A 27,830-nucleotide genomic window follows, 5' to 3' on the forward strand; every position below is an offset into this window, starting at 1 on the left:
CCAGCCAGGGCAACAAGAGTGAAACTCTGTCTCAAAAAAAAGAAAAAGAAACAAACAAAAAAAAGAAAAATAGCTGCCTTGGTAGTGACTTTAGAGAAACTCCACATCATGAAGAAACCATCTCCTAGGAAACCAGCTCCTCCTCAACTGTCCCAGCAGTGTAGCCAGTACACCCTTAGTATAGCTGTCATTTCTTTTTACTTTTCTTTTCTTCCTTTTTTTTTTTTTTTTTTTGAGAAGGAGTCTCCTTCTGTCACCCAGGCTGGAGTGCAGTGGCGCAATCTCAGCTCGCTGCAACCTCCGCCTCCTGAATTCAAGCAGTTCTCCTGCGTCAGCCTCTGGAGTAGCTGGGACTACAGGTGCCCGCCACCACGCCCAGCTAATTGTTTTATTTTTAGTAGATACGGGGTTTCATCATGTTGGCCAGGCTGGTCTCGAACTCCTGACCTCAAGTGATCTGCCCACCTCCGTCTCCCAAAGTGCTGGGATTACAGGCATGACCACTACGCCTAGCCCTGTCATCTCTTTTAATGGTGGCTAAGCAATACTGTTTCTGTTGGTGCCCTGAACGTCTGGAACACTGCTGTTTCTTGGCTTCTTGAACCACGTAGTCTCTTTATGTCAATGTGTTACCAGGAAGTGTGGGAATCCTCAGTTCTAGTCTAACTTGCAAGAAATAATTCAGCCAAGAGACGCATAGCAAGGGTTAAGTAGCAGAGTTTATTGAAGGAAGATAAAGTACATTCCTAGAAAGGAGTGAAAAACAGCTCTAGGTTGCTCCAGCTGGAAAAACAGTAGTAGTAATGTTTAAGTAGAGACAGTACATGCTGAAATAAGAAGCCAGCAGCAGGCCAGGTGCGGTGGTTTACACCTGTAATCCCAGCACTTTGGGAGGCCGAGGCAGGTGGATCACTTGAGGTCAGTAGTTCAAGACCAGCCTGGCCAACATGGTGAAACCCTGCTTCTACTAAAAATACCAAAGTGTCGCTGGGTGTGGTGGTACGTGCCTGTGGTCCCAGCTACTCGGGAGGCTGACGCAGGAGAATCACTTGAACTCAGTAGGCAGAGTTTGTAGGGAACTAAGATCGTGCCACTGCACTCCAGCCTGAGTGACAGAGCAAGACTCTATCTCAAAAAACAACAACAACAACAACAACAAGGCCAGCAGCAGCTAGTGCTGGAGGATTCTCTTTATGAGAATCTTACATGATTATTCACAAAGGGGCGTGAGGGGAATGTTACTCGCAAGCATGTTTCAGGAGGTCTGTTTGGGCATGCACGCTCTGTTGTTGCACATGCTAGTACACATGTCGCATGTCTCATTAGCATTTAAAATCTCCACCCAGGGGTGTGTTTTTTACTATTATAATGAGCAAAAGGCTACTCTAGGGTGAGTTTTTGGAGGAGTGCACGTGCTCATTACCAGGGAAAGTTTCTACCATGATTATCTCTGGCTTGGGCCTTATACGTACCCTTTAGGAATGGAGGAGACCAACCATAAGGCCGGAAGTAGCCAGTGTAGCCACTGGGTTTTTTTTGTTGTTGTTTTTGTTTTGTTTTTGCTGACTGTGAGTGGGCAGTGCTGATTATTAGTGGGCAGCTTCTCCAGGACTTCTTTTCTCAGAGGAGCTCCTTTCCTTGCTCATTTCTGGCTATCTGCCTACTTTAACAAATGGTAGCCAGCACATATAACCACTGGATTTGGGACAAACTGTGTCAACAACATGCCCCTTGACAGCACATAGAGTTTAATTACCCAAGGGAGGGTCTTATAGCTCAAAGATGCAGTCCTTACATTGTTGAGGAGCCAAATGATGCTGGAGCAATTCAGAAGAGGATAAAACTCTTGCATAACATTATCTGCCTGCCTCAGGTGCAGTTAATTCTTTTTTCCTTTTTTTTGAGATGGAATCTTGCTCTGTCGCCCAGGCTGGAGTGCAATGGCACAATCTCGGCTCATTGCAACCTCCGTCTCCCAGGTTCAAGCAGTTCTCTGCCTCAGTCTCCCAAGTAGCTGGGACTACAGGCACCTGCTACCACGCCTGGCTAATTTTTGTATTTTTATTAGAGACAGGGTTTTACCATGTTGGCAAGGCTGGTCTCGAACTCCTAACCTCAAATGATCTGCCTGCCTCAGCCTCCCAAAGTGCTGGGATTACAGGCATGAGCCACTATGCCCGGCACAGTTAATTCTCTAAAAGCAGGTTTGCAAGTGTACTAGGTTGGTGTGAGGTACTAACTAGGATCTCTACTAGACTCTAGGAGTTACCAGATATAGCAGGCATAACAGCAGCACTGTTGGGATCCATGGCTTTAATTTTCCTTTGAGCCAAGTTTTAAGAAGACAGTATTTCAGGCAGCAGAATCCCCAGATTTCCCAGTGGTGGGAAAAGTCAAGCTGATTTAGGTTTCACAAGTACCAGCTATGAGAAGACGCCTGGGAGTAAGGAGGAGTGGAAAAGTTAGAGTCTACAGAGCAGCAACCATCCCTTCCCTTTCCTGTTCAAATGGGGGAGGAGATTTGACATGAACACTTCCCTTCTGTTTTTACAAGGCTGAGGGCATTACATATCCCACTATCCTGGGAAATCATGATTGTCTCTCCTGAAATTTGCTAAGCTACTGGACCTGCCAGCACTTCATTTTCCTGAGACAAGAAGAAAGAGGCATCATTTAAGAAGTGAGGCAAGAGAGAGGAAGTGCCTGGATAAGAGCCGACATTCCCATCACTTAGTGTAAGAGTACATATGTTTCCGGCCAGGCGCAGTGGCTCACGCCTGTAATCCCCAGCATTTTGGGAGGCTGAGGTGGGCAGATCGCCTGAGGTTAGGAGTTCAAGACCAGCCTGGCCAACATGGTAAAAACCCATCTCTACTAAAAATTAAAAAATTAGCCAGGTGTGGTGGCACGCACCTGTAATCCCAGCTGCTCAGGAGGTTGAGGCAGGAGAAACACTTGAACCCGGGAGGTGGAGGTTGCAGTGAGCCGAGATCATGCCACTGCACTCCTGCCTGGGTGACAGACTGAGACTCCACCTCAAGAAAAAAAATAAAAAAGTATGAATGGAAAATGAAAAACCCCAAAAAAGAAAACATAAATTAAAAAGAGACTGAAAAGGACCAAAAAATCCAATCCTTTAGAAATAAAGAACTAAATTCATTTGATAGAAACATACTTTAAAAGCAAGAAAGTCTAGATACCCAAGGTACCAAAAGAAAAGAAGGCCAAAAGGAAAACAAAGTGGCCATGGACCCTGTTGTTTTAAAGACAAGATTGTAGGGGAAAATTGTAATGTATTTTCCTCACTCATTGCAAGGTTCATGACTGACATCCCTCATAAAAGACAGATTAACAAGAGAAAAACCTATAAAAAATTTATTTAATATAAATTTTACATGACACAAGAGCCATCAGAAACGAAGACTCAAAAACCCAGGGAAAACTATGTATATTTATGGACGATCATGCAGAGGACAAATGGGTATGACCTAATGGTATTAAACTTGGGGAAGCTGGCCGGGCACGGTGGCTCACACCTGTAATCCCAGCACTTTGGGAGGCAGAGGCAGGCAGATCACCTGAGGTCAGGAGTTCGAGACCAGCCTGGCCAACATGGCAAAACCCTGTCTCTACTAAAAATACAAAAATTAGCCAGGCGTGGTGGCACATGCCTGTAATCCCAGCTATTTGGGAGGCTGAAGCAGGAGAATCGCTTGAACCCAGGAGGCAGAGGTTGCAGTGAACCAGGATCGCGCCATTGCACTCCAGCCTGGGTGACAGAGCAAGACCCCATCTCAAAGATAAAAATACATAAATAAATAAAGTTGGGGGAGCAAGGCCTATTTGTTCAGATTCTTCTTGGCCTCTGGGGATAGAGTAGGCTCCCTGTGAAATGACAGTCTTTTGATCTACTTTCAAGAGAGGCAGGTCAGAGAATTCTTTTATGGCCAGCTGCAGGAAAGAAAGGTGGCAGAAGGTCAGAGAGTGACTTTCCTGCTTCTGCTGTGTTCTCAATTTCCTTCAACTTAAAATACTCAGTATGCCAAGGTGCCATATTTTGGGGTGTCATGTTCTGAGCCCCAATAAGACCAAGAAGTAGTAAATCCTCTTTTTAAGAAAGGCAAAGAGCATGGGCTTTGGTCTGATATCCAGCCTAACAGGGACGTTTTACTTTTTCAGATGGCCCTGTTATAACCGTCCCAGTGACAAAGACCTAGCTTTTCTAAAATTACCCGGTTCAGCTTGCCCTTGGGTTATCCAACAAGCTGGTCTACAATACTAACCAGAGACAAGCTGAAAAAGTGAATGCCAGCCCAGAAAAAAAGCTGCCAGCCAATGGAAATTCTCCACCCAAGAACCATATGACCTTCACATAGGTGTTAATAGTGCCACCATCTAAGTGGAGCACAAGAATAGTCAGCAATGGTGACTGGCATGAGAGGAGACCCCTTGACCTGCATTTCTTATTGCTCACCTTGTCCATAAAATCAGGGCTCCCTACTACATCATCAAGGGAAAGGTTAGATGAAGTCACAGGATGACCTACATCAGTCTCACTTTTATACGGCTTAACTGGAAAGATAGTGGTATGCTGGCTGAGCTGGTAGAGGCCATCAGAACTAACTACAGTGATAACTATGATAAGATCTGACACACTGGAAGACAATTACTTAGGCCCAAATTCTGTAATTCACAATGCCAAGTTGGAAAAGAAAAAGGCTCAAGAGCTTGCCACAAAACTAGTTTAAGTATACTCCGTTAACTTTCTTGTAAATAAAAATAAAACATCCCCTTAAAACAAAAAGTTAATGAGGCATAGAAACCAGGAAATAAAAACTAGGATGTGACTTCCTATCCTATCCCAAAGAAAGGTAATGAAATAAAACCATATTCACACACAAAATCTTTGGAATACTTGGGACCTCACTGAAAACGAATGTTTAATTTCTAAAGGTTGCAGAATCCATTTTCTTATGTTCTAAGAAGGAGTCAGGGCCAGGCGCAGTTGCTCATGCCTGTAATCGCAGCATTTTGGGAGGCCGAGGCAGGCGGATCACGAGGTCAAGAGTATGGAGACCATCCTGGCCAACATGGTGAAACCTCGTCTCTACTAAAAATACAAAAATTAGCTGGGCATGGTGGCATGTGCCTGTAGTCCCAGCTACTCGGGAGGCTGAGGCAGGAGAATTGCTTGAATCTGGGAAGGGAGAGGTTGCAGTGAGCCAAGATTGCGACCCTGTACTCCAGCCTGGCGACAGGGCAAGACTCCATCTCAAAAAAAAAAAAAAAAAAAAAAAAAAAAAAGGAGTCAGGCAGCAGCAGACTTCTCATTCTGTGCTCTTGACTCTAACGGGAGTCAACTATCTGGACTAGATGGTAAGTCTGACTTTTCTCAGTATCATAAACCATTAAAAAAAAACTTGTACAGACTTTGTGGATGTAAGTGGATTATTGCTGGCCTGGCGAAAGAAGCTTACACTGTCAAGATGATTTTATCAGCAAGTTTGTGTGTGTCAAATCCTAGAGCCAATTTAAATTAGCTTTAAATTTTTTTTTTAATTGCTATCTCAAATAACAAGAAATTGGGAAGCAGGGCAGTTCAAGCACTGGCTACTTCAAGGGCTCAACAATGCCAGGCATCTCAGTTTTTTCTATCCTCTGTGCTTCCATCCTCAGTACATTGTTTTTTTTGTTTGTTTGTTTTTGAGACAGAGACTCACTCTGTCACCCAGGCAGGAGTGCAGTGGCGTGATCTTGGCTCACTGCAACCTCCACCTCCCAGGTTGAAGCGATTCTCCTGCCTCAGCCTCCCAAGTAGCTGGGATTACAAGTGTGAGCCACCACATCTGGTTAATTTTGTATTTTTGGTAGAGACGGGGTTTCACCATGTTGGCCAGGCTGGTCATTGGTCTCGAACTCCTGACTTCAAGTGATCCACCCGCCTCAGCCTCCCAAAGTGCTGGGATTACAGACTTGAGCCACCATAGCCAGCTAGTACATTGTTTTTGTCCTCTGGATTAGCCCCTCACCTAACAACAGGTAGAAATTAGCCATTCTTTATTACAAGGAATGGTCTAAGAGACCCTGCCCCCAAATTCACAAGCAATTAGAAAGCAGTTAGGAGAAAAAAGCTACTTTGGACATAAAGCATAAAGAATTCCTTTATTATAAATAGTGAAAGGTAATAAAACTGGAAACATAAACACATATCTTTTCTAAACAAAAATTCAATATGGCAATACAAAACTTAGCCAGGCTTGATGGGAGCTCCTGTAATCCCAGGTACTTGGGAGGCTCAGGCAGGAGAATCACTTGAACCCAGGAGGCAGAGGTTGCAGTGGGCCAAGATCACGCCACTGCACTCCAGCCTGGGTGACAAGAGCAAAACTCCGTGTCAAAACAAAAAAAGCCGGGCTTGGTAGCTCACACCTGTAATCCCAAGCACTTGGGGATGCCAAGGTGGGTAGATCATCTGAAGTCATCAAGAATTCGAGACCAACACGGAGAAACCCCGTCTCCACTAAAAATACAAAATTAGCCGGGCGTGGTGGTGCATGCCTGTAATCCCAGCTACTCGGGAGGCTGGGGCAGGAGAATCGCTTGAACCTGGGAAGCAGGAGGTTGCAGTGAGCCAAGATCACGCCATTGCACTCTGGCCTGGGCAACAAGAGCAAAACGGCTTCTCAAAACAAACAAACAAAAAATTCAATATGGCTGCTCAAAATAACTAAAAACAACATAGTGGTGAAGAGTTAAACTTTCTCTTCACACATTAGCACTATATATGTAAATCATTCAGCCTGGTAAATTCTCATAAAGTGTTTCATCTTTCCTCAAATCATATTACATTAATTATAATTTGTTTAAATTAATTGACATTATACTTATAATAATCATCTCTTTTTAATATTTAAATACCATTAGACTAACACTTTGATCATTTGGCAAAACTTCCATTTTGAGTCAATGAAAAACGTCCATATATTTACATATTTTACTCTTTGGAGAAAGTTACCTCTAGATCTCTTGACCATTTCACCCTTTTCTACGAAAGTGTATGCGACTTATAAGTTCTCTGAACTTCAGTATTAAGGAGTAATTGTTCATGTTGTCTTTCCATATTTCATAAGTCCTTTTAAGTTTGTCATAATAACTTTCTTTTTTCAAGTTGAAATCTGATCCTGTTGTTTTTAAAAAACTGTCCTTTTTCCATATTTCTCTCCAAGAATCTTTGAATTTTTCCAAATAACTTTCTTTTTCAGAGTCTTCCTTCCATATTCCTTCTCCTTTTTTTAAGGCTGTTAATTCGGCTTTAAGTAAGTTTCTGTGAACTGTCCAATAGATTTTAGAATCATATTTAAGCCCTTTAACAAGAACAGTTTTGCCAAGGCCTCTTCTCAAAATCTCTTCATTCAGATTCACACTGAAATATCCACCCTTGAATTTAAAAATAATACAAACCAATTATTTAAGATAATTGTTGTTATACTCATCACATCTTATTTACCTTAAAAATCAGTCATTCAACAATTTTAATCCTCAAAAGAAAAGGCAAAAATGGTCCCCAAGGCTCCCCCAAAACAGCTCTTGCTAAATCCAAGGATTTTTATTACTAGAAGAGACCCTTGCTCAAAATCAGTTGACTCTTTTATAACATGGAATTCTCCACAGACTCACTGTTCTCCTAACCTGAAGAGGTGAGGAAGCAATAAAGTACGAAAAATGTGTTTTTGGTCTGTTGGTGGTTCTGTGGAGGGGAAGTGGGACACACAAGATAGGCAGAGTGACAGTAGGACCAGCAAAAGAAACTAAGAGATGAAGAGAAACTAAACTAAAAGTAGCCAAATGCAAAATGAACCGAATCATCACTGAACTGTTAAATTAGGTTCAGAATTCCAGTGTTTTGGACAGCACTGGCAAGTAAATACATTTTTAAAAAACTTCCCTCAAAATAATTAACATAAAAATAGTCTTGGCCATTGAGTCTTCATCCTACAGGAAATTTCATTCATGGAATACCTCACCTCCTAATGAAACTGGATAAATGGGATTTTTTTTTTCATTAATTTACTGTATAAAGGAGATCCCGGCGGGGCGCCGTGACTCATGCCTGTAATCCTAACACTTTGGGAGGCCGAGGTGGGCAGATCACAAGGTCAGGAGTTCGAGACTGGCCTGGCCAACATGGTGAAACACCGCCTCTACTAAAATAATACAAAAATTAGCCGGGTGTGGTGGCAGGCGCCTGTAATCCCAGCCACTCAAGGGGCTGAGGCAGGAAAATTGCTTGAACCCGGGAGGTGGAGGTTGCAGTGAGCCGAGATCACGCCACTGCACTCCAGCCTGGGTGACAGAGCAAGGCTCTATCTTGGGAAAATAAATAAATAAATAAAATGAGATCCTACCTAGATATTTCTACAATCCTTGTGGGATTTTAATCTTAACAAAGTGTTAATAAAATTTTGTTCCTTCAAATTGAGAAATTTTTAGTACATGATAACAGTTATAAAGCAATTATCATATTTTTCTAAATCTTTCAAATCTTATAAGCTCATTCCCTTGAACCAAACTCAGAATAATTAAAATTCCACCTCACACATTAGCAAAATTCAAACGGGAGAAGTAAATTATCACTCTGTGTGTATAGCATAGTTTGGTCACCCAGGAAGCAAGATAAAATAAAGATATGCTTATAAGATGAAGTGTAGGCTCAGGAGCCAGGAAGAGTTGGGTTTGGATACAGGCTCTTCTTCCAGGTTACCATGACCAAGACAATCAGTTTCCCTAAAACTCCTACCTGAAAGTGGGAATAAAAGCAACAACCTGTAGAGTGGTTCTGAAGATAAGTGACATAATATAAGCATGGCACCTTAGCTCAATGTCTGGCACATGTTGACCCTCAAAATATACATAATTGCTACCTTTATCATCGTGATAATCATCTCCTTTTTCTAGTAATTATACTCTTTAACTTAAAAGCTAATATTTTTGTAAGGCCTTTGGGATGTTTTATACAACTTTGTATTGTTAACTTACTTTTTTTGTTTTGTTTTGTTTTGTTTTTTTGAAGCGGAGTCTCACTCTGTCACCTAGGCTGGAGTGCAGTGGCACGATCTCGGCTCACTGTAACCTCCGCCTCCAGGGTTCAAGTGATTTGCCTCAACCTCCTGAGTAGCTGGGATTCCAGGCACCCGGCACCATGCCCAGCTAATTTTTGTATTTTTAGTAGTGACGGGGTTTCACCAAGTTGGCCAGGCGGGTCTCAAACTCCTCACCTCAAGTGAACTGCTGGCCTTGGCCTCCCAAAGTGCTGGGATTACAGGCATGAGCCACTATGCCCAGCCTTTATTAACTTACTTTTAAACTTACTTTTAAAATACAAGATACTTCAATCAATTAGTTTTAGATAATTCTTATTTTGAAAGTACTGAGTATCATCTGGATATGCAAAAATTAATGAATTTCATTAAGCTTTCTATTAATATTTCAAAAAGCTTTTAAGAATTAAAATGGTTTAAATTCTAATCATCTTATTTTATTTAAAAGAAGGGGTCTCTCTCTGTCGCCCAGGGTGAAGTACATTGGTGCGATCATAGCTCACTGCAGTCTCGACTGCATAGACTGAAGCGTTCCTCCCACCTCAGCCTCCTGAGTTGCTGGGATTACAGGCACAAGCGACTGTAACCTCATAATTATAATTTTAAAAGCTGAATATCATAGAAGTGATCAAGGTATGAAAACCTATCTGATGGCCCACCAAAAAAATCTGGAGTAAGGCACATCCACATCCTGGGATTCAGGACAGTGATTCAACAACAAAGATGAAACTGTCATTTCCAGTTATACAATGGCAATGGCCAATCACAAAGGTAAGAAAACTCTGAGGCAACATCTTTAGATGACTCATCACTGATCAGAACTAGTACTTAAGATGTTCAACTTTATGGTTCAAAGATTTATACACTTATACCTATCAACAACATATTGGACCAGACTAAGCAAACACTCAGAAAACACCCTGGCTGTTTGTAGTTTCCAGCTGACAAGCCTCACTCAACAAGTGGTTTATAGTAACAAGCATGATGTAATATACCCATACATAAATAAACATATAATGATACTCCCTAAATTAGCAATGCCCAGAGTCCTTAATAATTTGAAGTTTATGGTGGCTCATGCCTGTAATGCCAGCACTTTGGGAGGCTGAGGCAGGCGGATCACCTGAGGTCAGGAGGTCGAGACTTGCCTGGCCAACATGGCAAAACCTCATCTCTACTAAAAATACAAAAAATTAGCCAGGTGTGGTGGTGTGCACCTGTAGTCCCAGCTACTCGGGAGGCTGAAGCAGGAGAATTACTTAAACCTGGGAGGCAGAGATTGCAGTGAGCCAAGATCATGCCACTGTACTCCAGCCTGGGCAACAGAGTGAGACTCTGTTTCAAAAAATAATAATAATAAATAATAGGCCAGGCACAGTGGCTCATGCCTGTAATCCCAGCACCTTGGGAGGCCGAGGTGGGCAGATCACAAGGTCAAGAGATCGAGACCATCCTGGCCAACATGGTGAAACCCCATCTCTACTAAAAATACAAAAATTAGCTGGGTGTGGTGGCACGCATGTGTAGTCCCAGCTACTCAGAAGGCTGAGGCAGGAGAATCACTTGAACCCGAGAGGCAGAGGTTGCAGTGGCCGAGATCGTGCCACTGCACTCCAGCCTGGCAACAGAGCGAGACTCCATCTAAAAAATAATAATAATAAATAATAATTTGAAGTTTTTCTTAATTTTATTTTTTCTATATTAAACATATATTACATATGTAACTAAAATAAAATTTGTATACAAGACACCTGTGCATAATCACTATCAGTAGCAGTTTAAAAGGCAAAAAAAAGTCAGTCCCATTATATATCCAAAGTTCTAGTTAAATAAGTGTTTACATATAAGTAATAAGAAGAATAAGATATTGCTAGTTATTTCTTCACATTGCTTACCTTATTCACCAAAAGATAGCAAAAGAGTGCTGAATTCTCCTTTCCAAGAAGTTGGAACCATAGTAATTGGGAAGGTTTTAACTCTTTTTGTAACCATGCCTTCCCAGTTTCAGCGAGTTCTACTCCAGCCAACTTAACCAGCAAAGCACCACGTGGCTCTTCTAAAAAGGTTAGGTAGAAAAGAGTTTAGCTTTAACAGCATGTTGTAAAAGCAATTCCAATCAGTTGGCCTCCAAAAAACAAACAAATATATTATGTTTATTTATAAATACCCAGTCTCTCTAACTGTAGACCCATTTATTTCTATATTCAAGTTTTCTTTTAAAACAATACAAGTATATATAACAGAGTAATTTCAAAAACTCATTTTTTTTTCTTTTTTCTTTTTGAAAGAGGGTCTCACTCTGCCACCTAGGCTGGAGTACAGTGGCGCAATCTCAGTTCACTGCAATCTCTGCCTCCCAGGTTCAAGCGATTCTCGTGCCTCAACCTCCTTGAGTAGCTGGGATTACAGGCATGCACCACCATGCCCGGCTGATTGTTGCATTTTTAGTAGAGACAGGGTCTCGTTATGTTGGCCAAGCTGGTCTCGAACCCCTAGCCTCAAGTGATCCACCCACCTCGGCCTCCCAAAGTGCTGGGATTACAGGCGTGAGCCACCGCACCCAGCCTTCAAAAACCCATTTCAGTAAGCTTCAGAACAAGTAGTGAGATTTAACCAATTTAACCTTCTTTTTTTCAACCTCCCATGCTTATTTTTACACATACACACATAAAAGCTATAGGCCTTCAGTTTAATAATATGGGCTATTACCACCAAAAGAACCACAGAAACTGCTTTTTCACTTAACTTATTGAAGATATCTTCCCATCTCAACAAATATTGATGTACATCAACACTGTTATGCTTATACATTTTGCAAAACTGACTTCCAGACAGGATTTTATCAATTGATATTCAAAGTAGCATAATATGAAGAAGACCTGTTTACCCAAACCCTTGATAGAATTTTAACCAATGTAATTTTAATGACAAGATTTTACTTTAGAAAAAGTTTATAACTTTCCAAAAAGGGATAACAGCTGACAAAAAAACTTAATGTCTTTAAAATATTATACACTTAACATACATTAAGCTCTTCCATAATGGTTGAAAATATAAAGTTAAATCCATCTATTCTCCAGGAAAGAAATAATACTTTAGTTCAAGAAGATATCCTAGAACACTGTTATATTATTTGATTAAAAAATAAATTTTATTAGGATACGGGCTTCTTAAAACCTGTCCTAGAATTTTAGTTTAAGAAGCACCAAAAGCTATAAGTAATTGCACTACTGCACTCCAGCCTAGGCGACAGGGCAAGAACTTATCTCAAAATAAAGAAGGTCAGGTGCGGTGCCTCATGCCTGTAATCCCAGCACTTTGGGAGGCTGAGGTGGGTGGATCACCTGAGGTCAGGAATTCAAGATCAGTCTGGCCAACATGGTGAAACCCCATCTCTACTAAAAATACAAAAATTAAGGCCAGGCGTGGTGGCTCACGCCTGTAATCCCAGCACTTTCGGAGGCTGAGGCAGGTGGATCACCTGAGGTTAGGAATTCGAGATAAGCCTGACCAACATGGTGAAACCTTGTCTCTACTAAAAATATGAAATCCTAGCCAGGCATGGTGGCACATGCCTGTAATCTCAGCTACTTTGGAGGCTGAGGCAGGAGAATTGCTTGAATTTGGGAGGCGGAGGTTGCAGTGAGCCAAGATCATGCCATTGCACTCCAGCCTGGGCAATAAGAGCGAAACTCCCTCTCAAAAACAAAAAAAAAATACAAAAATTAGCCGGGCGTGGTGGTGCGTGCCTGTAATCCCAGCTACTCAGGAGGCTGAAGCAAGAGAATCACTTGAATCTAGGAGGCGGAGGCTGAAGTGAGCCAAGATCACGCCACTGCACTCCAGCCTGGGCGATAGAGTGAGACTGTTTCAAAAAAAAGAAGAAGAAGAAGAAAAAATAAGGTATTTGTAGAATGATCATACTTTTACAAAAACTTTGTTACAATAATACACAAATTAGATTAAGGCAGTACATCCAAAAAAGATTAAATTATGTCAAATCATTAGTACATAATGAGTTACAGAAAGCCTGAAAATTCTGAGGTCCCTCTCCAATCCTATAACGTTGCCAACACCACCAATCCTCTTCCAGTAAGACATGCTGATAGCGGCAGGAGGCAGTCAAATTCCCAGGAAGATAGGGGCAGGTGCCCGGTGAAACCTGACCTTCAAACCAAAGACAGTTTAAAGCCTAAAAACCAAGCTACAAGTCTCAGATAAATCCATGGACTGGATGTGAGCCTCTCTTCTTATTTGGTGCTCTTTCCTCTGATTGATCCCCACCCTTCACCTATTTCACATATAGCTACCCTTCCCTAATTGGTTTTTGCACTGTCATGCCCATCTTTTAGTGGTGCACTTTTTTAGCCTTTTTTGCATACTCACAAACCAATCAGCATGCACTCACCCATTCTGAGCCTAAAAAGCCCCAAACTCAGCCACACTTTGAGACTGCCTGTCTTCGGGCAGGGGACTACCTGACTTCAGGTGGTGGGGGTTGGGTTGCACAACTCAGGTTCCCTCTCTGCTGAGAGCTGTTTTATCACTCAACAAAACTCTTTGCCTTGCTCACCCACCAGCGATCAGCTAACCTCATTCTTCTTGGATGTGGGACAAGAATTGAGACCCACTGAACAGTGAGTGCAAATGAGCACGGGGTCCAGACCAGGGTGCAAGCCAAGTGCAGCCCACCAGGCCAAGTGGGCAGAATACCTCCTGTGGCAAACCCGGGGCCAAGCAAGGTCCAGGCAGGGGCATCACCAGCTGTGGATGTCTCTGGTGAAGCAGAGCCAAAAAAATCCTGTGTCAACCCCATAGTCTTTGAGACCAAAGCTTTTGGGACCAAAAACTTGAAGTGGATGGTCCATTAATCTAATGAAACACTATCAACCTAAATATTAATATCCTAATTAATTACTTGACAAAGGTCATTGCATTCCTTTAAATTAGCAAATTCCCCATTGAGTATTTAAAATATGATCAGTAAGAATTTAAAAATAAATCTTCCAGAAACAAATTGCTCTTTTGAAAAAGCAAGTGTTACCTTTATTTTTTATTTTTTTGAGATGCAGTTTCTTTCTTGTCACCCAGGCTGAAGTGCAGTGGTGCAATCTTGGCTCACTACAACCTCTGCCTCAAATGATTCTCCTGCCTCAGCCTCCTGAGTAGCTGGAATTACAAGCGCATGCCACCACACTCCCACCACCACACCCAGCTAATTTTGTATTTTTAGTAGAAAGGGGTTTTGCCATATTTGCCAGGCTGGTCTTGAACTCCTGACCTCAAGTTATCTGCCCACCTTGGTCTCCCAAAGTGCTGGGATTACAGGCATGAACCCACTGTGTGTGTGTGTGTGTGTGTGTGTGTGTGTTTGTGTGTGTGTGTGTGAGACATAGTTTTGCTCTGCCACCCAGGCTGGAGAACTGTGTGTGTGTGTGTGTGTGTGTGTGTGTGGTGTGTGGAGACATGGTTTTGCTCTGCCACCCAGGCTGGAGTGCAGTGGCATGATCATGGCTCACTGTAGCCTCAACCTCTCAGGCTCATGTGATCCTCCCATATCAGCCTTGCAAGTAACCAGGGCAACAGGCACACGCCATCAGGCCCAGCTAATTTTGCTGTTTATTTGTTTGTTTTTTGAAATCAGTTCTCACTCTGTCACCAAGGCTGGAGTGCAGTGGCACAATCTTGACTCACTGCAACCTCTGCTTCCTGGGCTCAAGCAATCCTCTCGCCTCAGCCTCCCAAGTATCTGGGACTACAGGCCTGCACCACTACACTCAGCTAATCTTTATATTTTTTGTAGAGACAGGGTTTCACCACGTAGGCCAGGCTGGTCTCAAACTCCTGCACTCAAGCGATCCACCTGCTTCAGCCTCCCAAAGTGCTGGATTATGGGTATGAGCCACTGCTAATTTTAAATTTTTTTTTGTGGAGACGGGGTTTCACAATGTTGCCAGGGCTGGTCTCAAATTCTTGGGCTCAAGGGATCCTCCTGCTACAGCCTCTCAAAGTGCTGGAAATACAGGCATGAGCCACCACACCTGGTCTTTGATTTCTAATCTATGAATTTTTTAGTTTTGTGTTACTGTGACGTGAATCCCTCTATCTTCTCAGCCCTTCAATAAATCTTTTATACAAACACCAAAAATAAATAAGTAAATAAAACCAATTCATAATAGATGGGATGACACAGTAGATGCTGGTTAGGAGGGGAGAACAACTGAGGCTCCAGTGGAGTAGGCCAAGATTACTCTATCAAAAAGGTAGAACTTGGCCAGGTGCAGTGGCTCAGCCTGTAATCCCAGCACTTTGAAAGGTAGAGGTGGGCCAATGTCTTGAACCCAGAAGTTCAAGAAGGTCATGGGCAACACAGTGAGACCCACTTTCTACAAAAAAAAAAAACTTAAAAATTAGTGGACATGAGGCCGGGCGCGGTGGCTCATGCCTGTGATCCCAGCACTTTGGGAGGCCGAGGCGGGTGGATCACGAGGTCAGGAGATCAAGACCATCCTGGCTAACATGGTAAAACCCCATCTCTACTAAAAATACAAAAAAAAAAAATTAGCCAGGCACAGTGGCGGGTGCCTGTAGTCCCAGCTACTCGGGAGGCTGAGGCAGGAGAATGGCATGAACCCAGGAGGCAGAGCTTGCAGTGAGCCGAGATCGCGCCACTGCACTCCAGGCTGGGTGACAGAGCAAGTCTCCGTCTCAAAAAACAAAAAAAAAACAAAAATTAGCTGGGTGTGGTGGCTCATGTCTGTAGTCCCAGCTACTTGGGAGGCTGAGGCAGGAGAATTGCTTGAGCCAGTAAAGTGGAGGTTGCAGTGAGCTGAGACTGTGCCACTGCACTCCAGACTGGGCAGCAGAGCAAGACTCTGTCAAAAAAAAAAAATTAGTGGACATGACGGTGCACTCCTGTAGTCCTAACTGCTTAGGAGGCTGAGGCAAGAGGATAGCTTCAGCTTGAAAGGAGGAGGCTGCAGTGACCCATGATTGCACCACTGCACTCCAGCCTGGGTGACAGAGCAAGACCCAGTCTCAAAATCAATCAATAAAGTGGGACTTGGATGTTTCAAATAAACAGAGAAGCAGAAGGAAGTAGAGAGTGACTATGTCAAGTAAGGGAAGGATCATGATTATCTAGAAAAACTACAGACATGAGATGAAAACTGAAGCAAACCCCAACTAGGGAGTCTGTTATATTTCTGCCTCATGAGATGGGTGGGAAACTTTGTGGCTAAATATTTTTGAGGTTTTAAAGAGAGACAGGATATAATACAAAAAGTGATTTTTTTGTAAACAACTCTGGATCTACAAAATACTATCAGTGGATTCATGACAATGTACAACTTCATGAGACACATGAAGTTGTACGACAGCAGAATCATCTACACCTGTGTCAAAAACATTTTTTTTTTTTTTTTACCATTAGGGATAAGAGAAGCTTTGAATAATTTCCTCACTAGACTGCAGGTTTTATGACTACCATAGGCATGTGCCCATTTTCTTTGCCACTGTACTGAGACAGTGGCAATAGCACAGGCATTCAGTAATAATTGGAGGAATGAAGTATTCTAAATGTTTCAGTTCATAAAATTTTTAGGCTCTGTGTGTGTGTGTGTGTGTGTGTGTATGTGCCTCCTCATTCATACATACCAAAAATAAGATAGCAGAAGGGATAGGTGGCACAGAATTGTCATTAGGAAGGAGTCTTAGAAATCTTATAACTCTCCTGTTTGATGATGGTGGGTACCACAGACCAAAAGTAGAAACAGAACACAGCTCCTCACACCAATCTGTGTTCTACTACACCACGCAACCTCTACTACTATGTTGAGTCATTTGAACCAAACCTTCTTAGTAAGAGTGACCTCCATTTTAAGGACCTGGATCTTAGCCCTCCTCAGAAATAGAATAAACATCTATTTCTATTACATAAACCAAGAAGTAAAAATAGTGAGAGGAACACAGGAGCTTTTAATTAACTATTTTAAAATGAAGACTATGCTCTAGCAACTTACTGTAACATTCAAAATGGTGTTTGGGTAGCAACTTTCTAGCTCTAAAACAATTTTACAGGTAAATAGGTTTCATGTCTGAAAGTGCAAAATGATCTTTTTCACATAGCAGTTTATGTTAGTCATAAAACAGGCATTAGCACTATCATGACATTTGTAGTGGTTAATATCTGTTCAGAGGTATAAGACATTTAACATCTGTTTCTTTAACTTCTACATGTCTATAGAACATGCAGTTCTGAACTAAGTGATGGAAAATCTGTTTTCTAGCTTTGATTTCATCATTATTAGCTAGATGGCATTTAATCTCTATAGAAAATATTAAAATAAGTGAGGCCGGGCGCGGTGGCTCACGCTTGTAATCCCAGCACTTTGGGAGGCCGAGGCGGGCGGATCACGAGGTCAGGAGATCGAGACCACGGTGGAACCCCGTCTCTACTAAAAATACAAAAAAAAATTAGCCGGGCATGGTGGCGGGCGCCTGTAGTCCCAGCTACTCGGAGAGGCTGAGGCAGGAGAATGGCGTGAACCTGGGAGGCGGAGCTTGCAGTGAGCCGAGATTGCGCCACTGCACTCCAACCTGTGCAACAGAGCGAGACTCCGTCTCAAAAAAATAAATAAATAAATAAATTAATTAATTAATTAAATTAAATAAGTGGAGGAGAAAAGTGGGAATTTAAGGACTTCTAAGGCTCCCTTATGCTCTAAAATTCAGATTCTATGTACCAAATTACATAAATACTTTATTATTTGTGTGAGATCCCTTAATAACAAAAATCATACATGGCAATTACAGTGCTGTTGCATTGCATGATTTCAGGAGGCAGATTTCTATGGAATATCACCCCTGTAGACATGCAATGCATAGCCTGGACAACCACAGGTGTGGCTGGCTAAGCTCTAATGAGTCATTACTATCAGATAGGAGAGATTTAAATTATTACGGCAACTGAGAAGCTAAAGGACTTGTGAAGTGTAAATCCTGCTTAGAGCTGAGATGGCCAAAAAAGGCCATCCTTGGTAATCTCTCTTCAGGGAGCAACACTCATTAAAACTGTGTAAGTTCTCTTTGGTTTATTAAAAGAATTAACTGTATCAAGTATGTTTGGGGGGAAAAATCAATCTTGTTCCTTTACAGTTGTACATTATTGAACACAGTGCTATTCGTTCATCTTGGGACTTTAAAAAAGCAAGAACTCCTTTCTTCATAAAATCAGAATATTAAGAAGGGCCATAAATAGAATTAAATTAATCCATTTGACAAATTTTACCAAGTCTCTATTGGCTAATAAGTCTTTTTCTAGGGACTTTGAATACCAAAATAAAAAGGAAAAACTCCTTGCCCATCAGGGGCTCACAGTTCAGTAAGGAATATAAACCTAAATGCATAATAATAGCAGAAAAAGGTGAATAAGTACTATAATTGCAGTGTATCATAAATTGTTGTGGGGTATAGTAAAGAAAGAGGCTAATTCAGCTTGGCAGTTAAGGAGGCTTCACAAAAGAGCTGACAGTTGAGCCGGATCCTAAAGAATCAATTGATGTACGACAGAGGCCAAGACACTCCAAGCAAAGAGCCAGGCCCAGGGTTATGAGAATGCATATAAGCAGCAGGAAGGACTGTGCGCCTTGGGGCTTTGATGTGAAGCAAGGAAAAATGGGAATTGCAGCAGGAAAGTGGCATCTTACACCAAACTTGTCCAGTCTGCAGCCTGTGGGCCACATGCAGCCCAGGACGGCTTTGAATATGTCCCAACACAAATTTGTAAACTTTCTTAAAACATTATGATACTCTTTTGCTTTTTTTTTTTTTTCTTTTTAGCTCATCAGCTATCATTAGTGTATTTAATGTGTGGCCCATGAAAATTTTTCTTCTTCCAATGTGGCCCAGGGAAGCCAAAAGATTGGATACCCCTGTCTTACACCCTTCCTCCCTGTGCCTCAGTCACAGGAGTCTTGGTATGTCTTGTCAAAAGCATCATGCTCTTTCTCACCTATCCTCTTCCTAGCTAGCCTCCTCTTAATTCTTCAGGTCCCTGATTAAATAACAACTCCTCAATGAGGCCTTCTCTGACTACTCTATATGTATAGATTCCATACTGCCATCCCCAAGACCACCCAGAATTATCCTAGTATCCTGCTCCTTTTCTGCATAGCTCTTAGGACAACTTTTCATTTGTTTGTTGTCTATCTCCCACCTAGACTGTAAGCTTCAAGGGTTAAAGGAGCTTTGTTTTACCCAACATTGTACAATTAGCTTAGGTCCTAGACCATAATAGGTGCTCAATATTTGTGAAATGAATGAATGCTTCAATGAATGATTGAATAGTTCAATTTAAAAAGGAGTGAAGGGGCGGGGTGTGGTGGCTCACGCCTGTAATCCCAGCACTTTTGGAGGCTGAGGCGGGCGGATCACCTGAAGTCAGGAGTCCGAGACCAGCCTGACCAACATGGAGAAATCCCATCTCTACTAAAAATAAAAAATTAGCTGGGCGTGGTGGCGCATGACTGTAATCCCAGCTACTCAGGAGGCTGAGGCAGGAGAATTGCTTGAACCTGGGAGGTGGAGGTTGCGGTGAGCTGAAATTGCACCACTGCACTCCAGCCTGGCAACAAGAGTGAAACCCCGTCTCAAAAAAAAAAAAAAAAATAGGAGTGAAAGAAGAAAGGAAATCTGAACCAAATTAAGCACCTCCTTATATATAAAGCCAAGAATTGAGACTTTCTCATGGACAGTGGAGAGTTATTAGGAATTAAAATGACTTTTTTTTTGCTATTTTATAAATAACCTCTAATAAAAGAAGACCACAATAGTTATTTAGTTTCATTAATCTTGTACCTTACTTACTTCTCAATGAAGCTATAATAGGTAAAGTAATAGGTATATGTTCAATTTCTAAACCATTCTCAGTTATTCGGCGTAATCGTCCACGCAGTTTAACATTTCTTCTTATAAATTCTACTGGAATATCCGAAGAGCTTGTAAATTTTGATGTCTATTGATTTACAAGGAGAAAAATATAACCACTTATTATTATTGTCATTTCAAAATTTAAAATGTCAAATTATCAAAACATTTCACAAGAATACATAACCATGAACATTTTAAAATTTAGTTCCTAATTTTATATTACTTTAAAATTATTTCATCAAAAGTGTTTATGGAAACATTATTTACAAATTATTATTCACCATTTTCAAGCCACCAAATAAAGACATTAAACAGACTCCTAACTTGTAAAAGCTTATAACCTCAAAATATGACACAGTTCATCAAAAGACATCGAGTATCTATCTGTGCCTGGCACTACACAAATCTGGTTAAACAGTCTCTAGCTTATTCCACGTAAGTACAATCTATTCATGCATACACTGATGGGAAAACTTAAACAAAGCTCAGTCAAATTAAATTAGAACCTTAACCAACCAGGTTTTTTTACTGTCATTTTTTTATCTTGTAGGAGAAAAGGCACATTTAAAAAAGAAAAAAGAAAAAAAGGCCAACATTAGTAATGTACTACAATCCCTAACACTTAGGTGATATTCTGGGATCAATCAACACTTTATGCCTATTTTTTCCACATTAACAATACTATAAGCTTTGTTCATAATTATGGCTAGTTAAGAGGCTCACACAACAGAAGGAAAAGCCAGGCACAATGGCTTATGCCTATAATCCCAGCACTTCGGGAGGCTCAGGTTGGAGGGTTACTTGAGGCCAGAAGTTTGAGAACAGCCTGGGCAACAATAGCAAGATACCATCTCCACAAAAAAATGTAAAAATCAGCTGGTCATGGTAACACAGAACAGGAGGGTCACTTGAGCCCAGGAGTTTAAGGTTACAGTGAGCCATGATAGCACCACTACACTCCAGCCTGGGTGACAGAGCGAGAACGTGACTCTGTCAAAAAAAAAAAAAAAAAAAAAAAAGAATAAATTAGTACCCAACTTCCTATGACAGTAAAGTTGAACTGAAGATTTTTATAACCAAGAATAATGTAGGAGACAAACCCAGAATGTGGAATATACTATAGAATAAATCACTTGGTTTTCCCGACAAATCAATGGCATTGGAAAAAAAGGGTGGCAAGGTATTATAAAATAAATGAGATTTAAGAAATAAATAAAATATACGACTATTTGAATAGATCATCTATTTCTAAAAATCATAGTGACAATTGGCCAGGCGTGGTGGCTCACGCCTGTAATCCCAGTACTTTGGGAGGCTGAGGTGGAAGGATCACCTGAGGTCAGGAGTTCGAGACCAGCCTCTGCATGGAGAAACCTCGTCTCTACTAAAAATACAAAACTAGCCGGGCATGGTGGTGCATGCCTGTAATCCCAGCTACTCAGGAGGCTGAGGCAGGAGAATTGCTTGAACCTGGGAGGCGGAGGTTGCGGTGAGCGGAAATCGTGCCACTGCACTCCAGCCTCGGCAACGAGAGCGAAAGTGCATCTAAAAAAAAAAAAAAACATAGTGACAATCAAGACCTTCTGAATACAGACTGCGTATTAGATGATTCTAAGAGATTATTGTTAATTTTATTAGGTGTGATAATATTAAAGGACAAACTAACATTACAGATCTTTTTTTTTTAGACGGGGTCTCGCTCTGTGGCCCAGGCTGCAGCTCAGTGGCATAATCCTGGCTCACTGTAGCCTCGACCTCCTGGGCTCAAGTAATTCTCCTGCCTCAGCCCCCCAAGTAGGACTACAGGTGTGCACCACTACACCTTGTTAATTTTTAAATTTTTTGTAGAGATAGGGTCTTTACTTGTCACCCAGGCTGATCTCAAATTCCTGGGCTCAAACAATCCTCCTGCCTCATGAATTTTGATGTCATAAACTAGGAAGTACATATCATCACCTTCTTGCCAAAATGCTTAGGCTGAATCTCACAAGGAAAGAAACAAATTCAGATTATAGAACATATTACAAGACAACTGGCTTGGACTCTAAAAATGCCAGCATCATGAAAGACGAAAATTGTTTTTAAGTAGGGGTAATGGCCAGATGCGATGGCTCATACCTGTAATCCCAGCATTTTGGGAGGCTGAGGAGGACAGATCACAAGGTCAATAGATGGAGACCACCCTGGCCAACATGGTGAAACTCCATCTCTACTAAAAATACAAAAATTAGCTGGGCGTGGTGGTGCATACCTGTAGTCCCAGCTACTCAGGAGGCTCAGGCTTGAACCTGGGAGGTGGAGGTTGCAGTGAGCTGAGATCGTGCCACTGCACTCCAGCCTGAGTGACACTCCATTTCAAAAAAAAAAAAAAAAAATGTAGGGGTAATATTCTAGATTAAAGGAGTCTAATAAGACATAACAACTAAATATAATGCATGATCCTTGATTGAATGTTGGATTGGGCAAAAAACAATAAAGGATATTTTTTAGAAAATACATCTGAATATGAACTTTATTTTATGTAAGATTGCTGCAGAAATGTTAAATTTATTAGATGTGCTTATATTAATGTGGATAAGTAGGAAAACATCCTTGCTCTTAGGAAGTACACTATGAAGTATTTATGGATGATGTCTCATGATGTCTGCAACTTGCTTTGAATTGGCTTCACAAAGGGAGAGAGAATACAACTGTAGCAAAATGTTAACAACTGGTGAATCTAGGTGAAAGGAAAATGAATGTGACAAAATTTTTTAGGAGAAAAAGTTGGGAGGAAAAAGATTCTGGATCTACTGTCAATATTCATTCAAGAATGTGAAATATGCAGAATATAAATGAAAGAGAGGAGAAATGCTAAATCAAACCACAAAGAATTTGAATCACAGGACAAAGTTGCTTATGACAAGTTTATGGGAAAAACTGAGAAATACAGATTAAATATCCACATAGTCAGATGGTTCCCAACATGGTTTAGTGAAAACACTACAGGAATACCAATAATTAATCAATATCAATGGAAAGCGGTACTCTAGGGGTAATCTGTGGAACTCTGACCTCCAGTTTAATAAGATCATAAATGACTTGAATGATAGCATAAGGAACAAACATCAGGATGGCTGGTTGTTTGGAAGGATATGACTGCTGGAAGTCAGGATAAGTATTCAAAAAGATTCTGACAACCAGAATAATGAACTAAATTGTAAAGACTCCTCCTATACTCCCCAAAACTAATGAAGGATGGGAGAGAACAAATTAATACCTATAGTGCTTATATGGGTGATATTTAGAGATTTTGGGGAACTGTGAACTCAAAATGAGTAAAAGTATAACATTGCTGCTAAAAACAAACACACAAAAACAGAAAAAGTGCAACCTGGTCTCCTCACCACCAAAAAAAAAAAAGTTCAACCTAAGGTAACATTTTTAGGAACAAAATCTAGAGCAAGAGAAGGGAGAGACAGGTCGTCCTAAAGCAGGCCCTAAGGAGAATATATTGTACTACTCTGGAGATCTTTTTTTTTTTTTTTTTTTTTTTGAGACAGAGTCTCGCTCTGTTGCCCAGGCTAAAGTGCAGTGGTGTGATCTCGGCTCACTACAATCTCTGCCTCCCGGGTTCAAGCAATTCTCCTGCTGCAGCCTTCTGAGTAGTTGGGATTACAGGCATGCGTCACCACACCCAGCTAATTTTTATATTTTAAGTAGAGATGAGGTTTCACCACGTTGGCCAGGCTGGTCTCAAACTCCTGACCTCAGGTGATCCGCCTGCCTCAGCCTCCCAAAGCGCTGGGATTACAGGCATGAGCCACCATGCCTGGCCATGAGATCATATTTCATAAAAGGCTTTAACAAACTGGAATAAAGCCAGAAGAAGAGAAAAAAAAAATAGTAAGGCGCCTGGAAACCATATCACCCAGGAGAACTGACAGTACTTTGCCCAGGGAAAGAAATCTTCAGCTACTAAAAGTGCAACCTTTTTAATTCTGGTGTGTTTTCTTACAACATACTTAAGACGGTCAAAGAGTGCCTTAATGTTTGGAGTTTTATAAATTATTAAGAAGCTGAGGGAGGAAATCAAAGGAGCACCAATGTTCCTGCTCTCAAGGAGCTCACAGTCTATGTGAGAAAGATCCCATTGCCTCCATTTATTTTATATCCCACAACAACAGAAAGCTCACAGCTATGCTTCTGTAACACAGCAGGGACTATTTGGAAGATGAACAAAAAATATACATAAAACAACCGGAATATAACTGTAGAGCAATACACGAATAGGTTTAAGATAAAGCATATATCAAAGGGGACAAAAAGGGATAGATCCAAAGGATAAGAACAGATAAGGAGGCTGTCTTTATAGGAAGTAAATCCTGAGCTTGTGACAAACACAACCTACTCTCTAGGAGAGGCAGAAAGATGATGCTGCTACAAGGATGCTGTGTCTAAGCTTCAGACGGTGAAGAAGATGTCCTAAAGGCAAAAAGATAAATGCTGGAAGCATCCTGGTAAAGACAAAGAAAATAAAGGTTTCAAATTCAAGACATAAATTTGAAATCCAGCTCTGCCATTTACTAGCTGGATGATCTTGTGAAAATTGTTTACTTCCTTTAAGTATCTACTTCGTCATCTATAAAAATCAACCTTGATCAAAAGATTATTATAAGCATTAAATGAAATTATGTTTATAAAGTGCTGGCACAATGCCAAACTCAATAATCTTTTTTATTTTTTAAATATAAAATTTGCAATTATCAACCAGTGACTGAAGGAATATAAGAACTTGATAAATAAATTCTCAGAGGGAAGAAAATCAGCAATACAAAAAGAACACTGAAGCATGACTAACACAATATCCATCGCTAAATCCCTTCTCCTTTGCCACCATGCATTTTAGGAATGGGAAAGCTCAAGGGTCACTCTCCCCGCATTCTTTCCAGGTAGAGGTGGCTATGTGACAGAGGATGTAAACAAAATTCTGCTGAAGGCTTCTGGGAAAAACGCTTTCCTGACAAAAGGAAAAGTTGTGGTTGGTACTGTTCTTTTCCTCCATTTCCTGCTTTGATCATGAATATGATATTTGGAGCTACAAAAGGCATCCCATGCAACAAGAAAAGGCCGAAAACTACATAGACTTAAGCCCTTATGTCACTGAGGCAGGAAACCACTGCCAGCAGCCTACCTCTAGACTTCTTATGACTTGAGAAAAATAAACCACTTCCATGGTGAAGCTGCTGTTACTTGGGGTTTCTCTTACTTACAGCCAAACTCATCTGTAACACAACAGATGTTTTTGTTTGCTTGTTTTTGTTTTAATCACTTAAATGTTTCAATGTTCTCTTCCTAGCACCTAGCTTGCCCTTCTCATCACTAGTAAGTCACTATTACTTAAAAATAGTGGGCTGGGGCTGGGCGCAGTGGCTGTAATCCCAGCACTTTGGGAGGCCAAGGTAGGCAGATCACGAGATCAGGAGATCGAGACCATCCTGGCTAACACGGTGAAAACCCATCTCTACTAAAAATACAAAAAATTAGCCGGGTGTGGTGGCACACGCCTGTAGTCCCAGCTACTTGGGAGGCTGAGGCAGGAGAATTGTTTGAACCTGGGAGCCGGAGTTTGCAGTGAGCCAAAATCGCACTCCAGCCTGCACTCCAGCCTGGGCAACCGAGTGAGACTCCATCTCAAAAAAAAAAAAAAAAAAAAAAATATAGTGGGCCAGGTGCGGTGGCTCATGCCTGTAATCCCAGCACTTTGGGAGGCTGAGGCAGGCAGATCACAAGGTCAGGAGATCAAGACCATCCTGGCTAACACGGTGAAACACCGTCTCTACTAAAAATACAAAAAATTAGCCAGGTGTGGTGGCACGTGCTTGTAGTCCCAGCTACTTGGGAGGCTGAGGCAGGAGAACTGCTTGAACCCAGGAGCCGGAGGTTGCAGTGAGCCAACATGGCGAAACCCCACCTCTACTAAAAATACAAAATTAGCCAGGTGTGGTGGGTGGGCTCATGTAATCCCAGCTACTCAGCAGGCTGAGCCGAGATCATGCTAATGCACTCCAGCCTGGGTGACACAGCAAGACCCCATCTAAAAATATATATATATATAAATTATTGAGTCTGCGGAACAGAAAGAAAAAAAAAGATTGAAGAAAAAGGAACAGGGCCTAAGGAATCCATGGAGCACCATTAAATAAATCAACACATGCACTAGAGGAGTCCCAGAAGAAAAAGAGAAACAAGTGGGAGACAGACTATTTGAAAAAAAAAAAAACCATGACTGAAAACTTCCCAAGTTTGATGAAACAGACAAATATAAACATCCAAAAAGATCAACAAACTCCAAGTAGGATGCACTCAAAAAGACTCCCACCAAGATATATGCAAACTGAATAAAGACAAAGAAAAAACTTTGAAAGCAGCAAGAAAGAAGCAATTTGTCACATAAAAGGATCCTTAATAAGGTTATCTGCAGATCTCTCATCAGAAACTTTGGAGGCTATAAGGTAGTGGACTGATACATTCAAAGTGCTAAAAGCAAAAAAACTATAAAACAAGAATATTATATCCAGCAAAACTGACCTTCAGAAGTGAAGAATTCAAGACATTTCCGGATAAATACAAGCTGAGAAAGTTTGTTACCACAGACTTGCCCTGCAAGAAATGCTAAAACTAGTGCTACAGGTTGCAATGAAAGGACACTAGACAGTAACTTGAAGCCATATGAAGAGATAAAGATCTTGGTAAAAGTAAATACATGAGCAATTATAAACACTAATATTACTGTAATGACAGTTTGTAACTCCACTTTTTGTTTTCTACATAATTTAAGAGACTACAGGTTGAGCATCCCTAAACCACAAATCTGAAATCTGAACTGCTCCAAAATCTGAAACTTTCTGAGTGCCAACCTGACACCAAAAGTGGAAAATTCCACACCTGAAAAATAAAAAAATCTGCCATTATTTGTTATTGTTCTTGTTTAACAGCCAATACTGGTATCCTAATGATGCTACTGTTCTGCTCAGTTAAATGCTTTTGGTCCCAAGTATCTTGGATAAGGGATACTCAACCCATTCTACATTTTTTTTTTTTTTGAGATGGAGTCTCGTTCTGTCGCCCAGGCTGGAGTGCAGTGGCACAATCTTGGCTCACTGCAACCTCCGTCTCCTGGGTTCAAGCAGTTCTCCTGCCTCAGCCTCCTGAGTAGCTGGGATTACAGGAGTGTGCCATCACACTCAGCTAATTTTTGTATTTTTAGTAGAGACACGTTTTCCCCATGTGGCCAGGCTGGTCTTGAACTCCTGACCTCAGGTGATCTACCTACCTCATCCACCCAAAGGGCTGGGATTACAGGCATGAGCCACCGCGCCCGGCAAACCTGTACTACATTTTTTTTTTTTTTTTTTTTGGAGACGGAGTCTCGCTCTGTTGCCTAGGCTGGAGTGCAGTGGCATGATCTCGGCTCACTGAAATTTCTGCTTCCCAGGTTCAAGGAATTCTCCTGCCTCAGCCTGGCGAGTAGCTGGGACTACAGGCACACGCCGCCACGCCTGGCTAAGTTTTTGCATTGTAGTAGAGACAGGGTTTCACTGTATTGCCCAGGCAGGTCTCAAACTCCTGAGCTCAGGCAATCTGCCCACTTCGGCCTCCCAAAGTGTTAGCATTACAAGCATGAGCCACCTCACCCGGCCTGTACTACATTTTTAAAAGAGACAATAATTAGTTTAAAAGTTAGTATTATTGTAACTTTGGTTTTTAAGTCCATATTTTGTTTTCTACATAATTTTAAAGACACGGATATTTTAAAAATTA

At 41.3% G+C, this 27,830-nt stretch overlaps 1 protein-coding gene and 1 long non-coding RNA gene across 2 annotated transcripts in view; both read right to left on the reverse strand.

The window, feature by feature from the left end:
* Window positions 1-701: 701 nt before the first annotated feature.
* Window positions 702-5,285, reverse strand: LOC134732915 (uncharacterized). Its single transcript, XR_010116472.1, has 2 exons — window positions 2,914-5,285; window positions 702-2,437 (listed from the first exon to the last, which is right to left on the reverse strand). It is a non-coding gene; the product is annotated as an uncharacterized lncRNA (long non-coding RNA).
* Window positions 5,286-6,143: 858 nt separating this feature from the next.
* Window positions 6,144-27,830, reverse strand: part of C17H3orf33 (chromosome 17 C3orf33 homolog) — a 45,158-nt gene continuing 23,471 nt past the window's right edge. Inside the window, exons 3-5 of the mRNA XM_063620304.1 lie at window positions 19,965-20,112; window positions 10,994-11,154; window positions 6,144-7,437 (exon numbers count right to left, since the gene is read on the reverse strand). Of these exons, the coding sequence (XP_063476374.1) occupies window positions 7,036-7,437; window positions 10,994-11,154; window positions 19,965-20,112 (711 nt within the window). The 3' untranslated portion in view covers window positions 6,144-7,035. The remainder of the gene's footprint in view (window positions 7,438-10,993; window positions 11,155-19,964; window positions 20,113-27,830) is intronic.

Source organism: Symphalangus syndactylus, chromosome 17 (genome assembly GCF_028878055.3).
Source record: "Symphalangus syndactylus isolate Jambi chromosome 17, NHGRI_mSymSyn1-v2.1_pri, whole genome shotgun sequence".
Taxonomy (NCBI): domain Eukaryota; kingdom Metazoa; phylum Chordata; class Mammalia; order Primates; family Hylobatidae; genus Symphalangus; species Symphalangus syndactylus.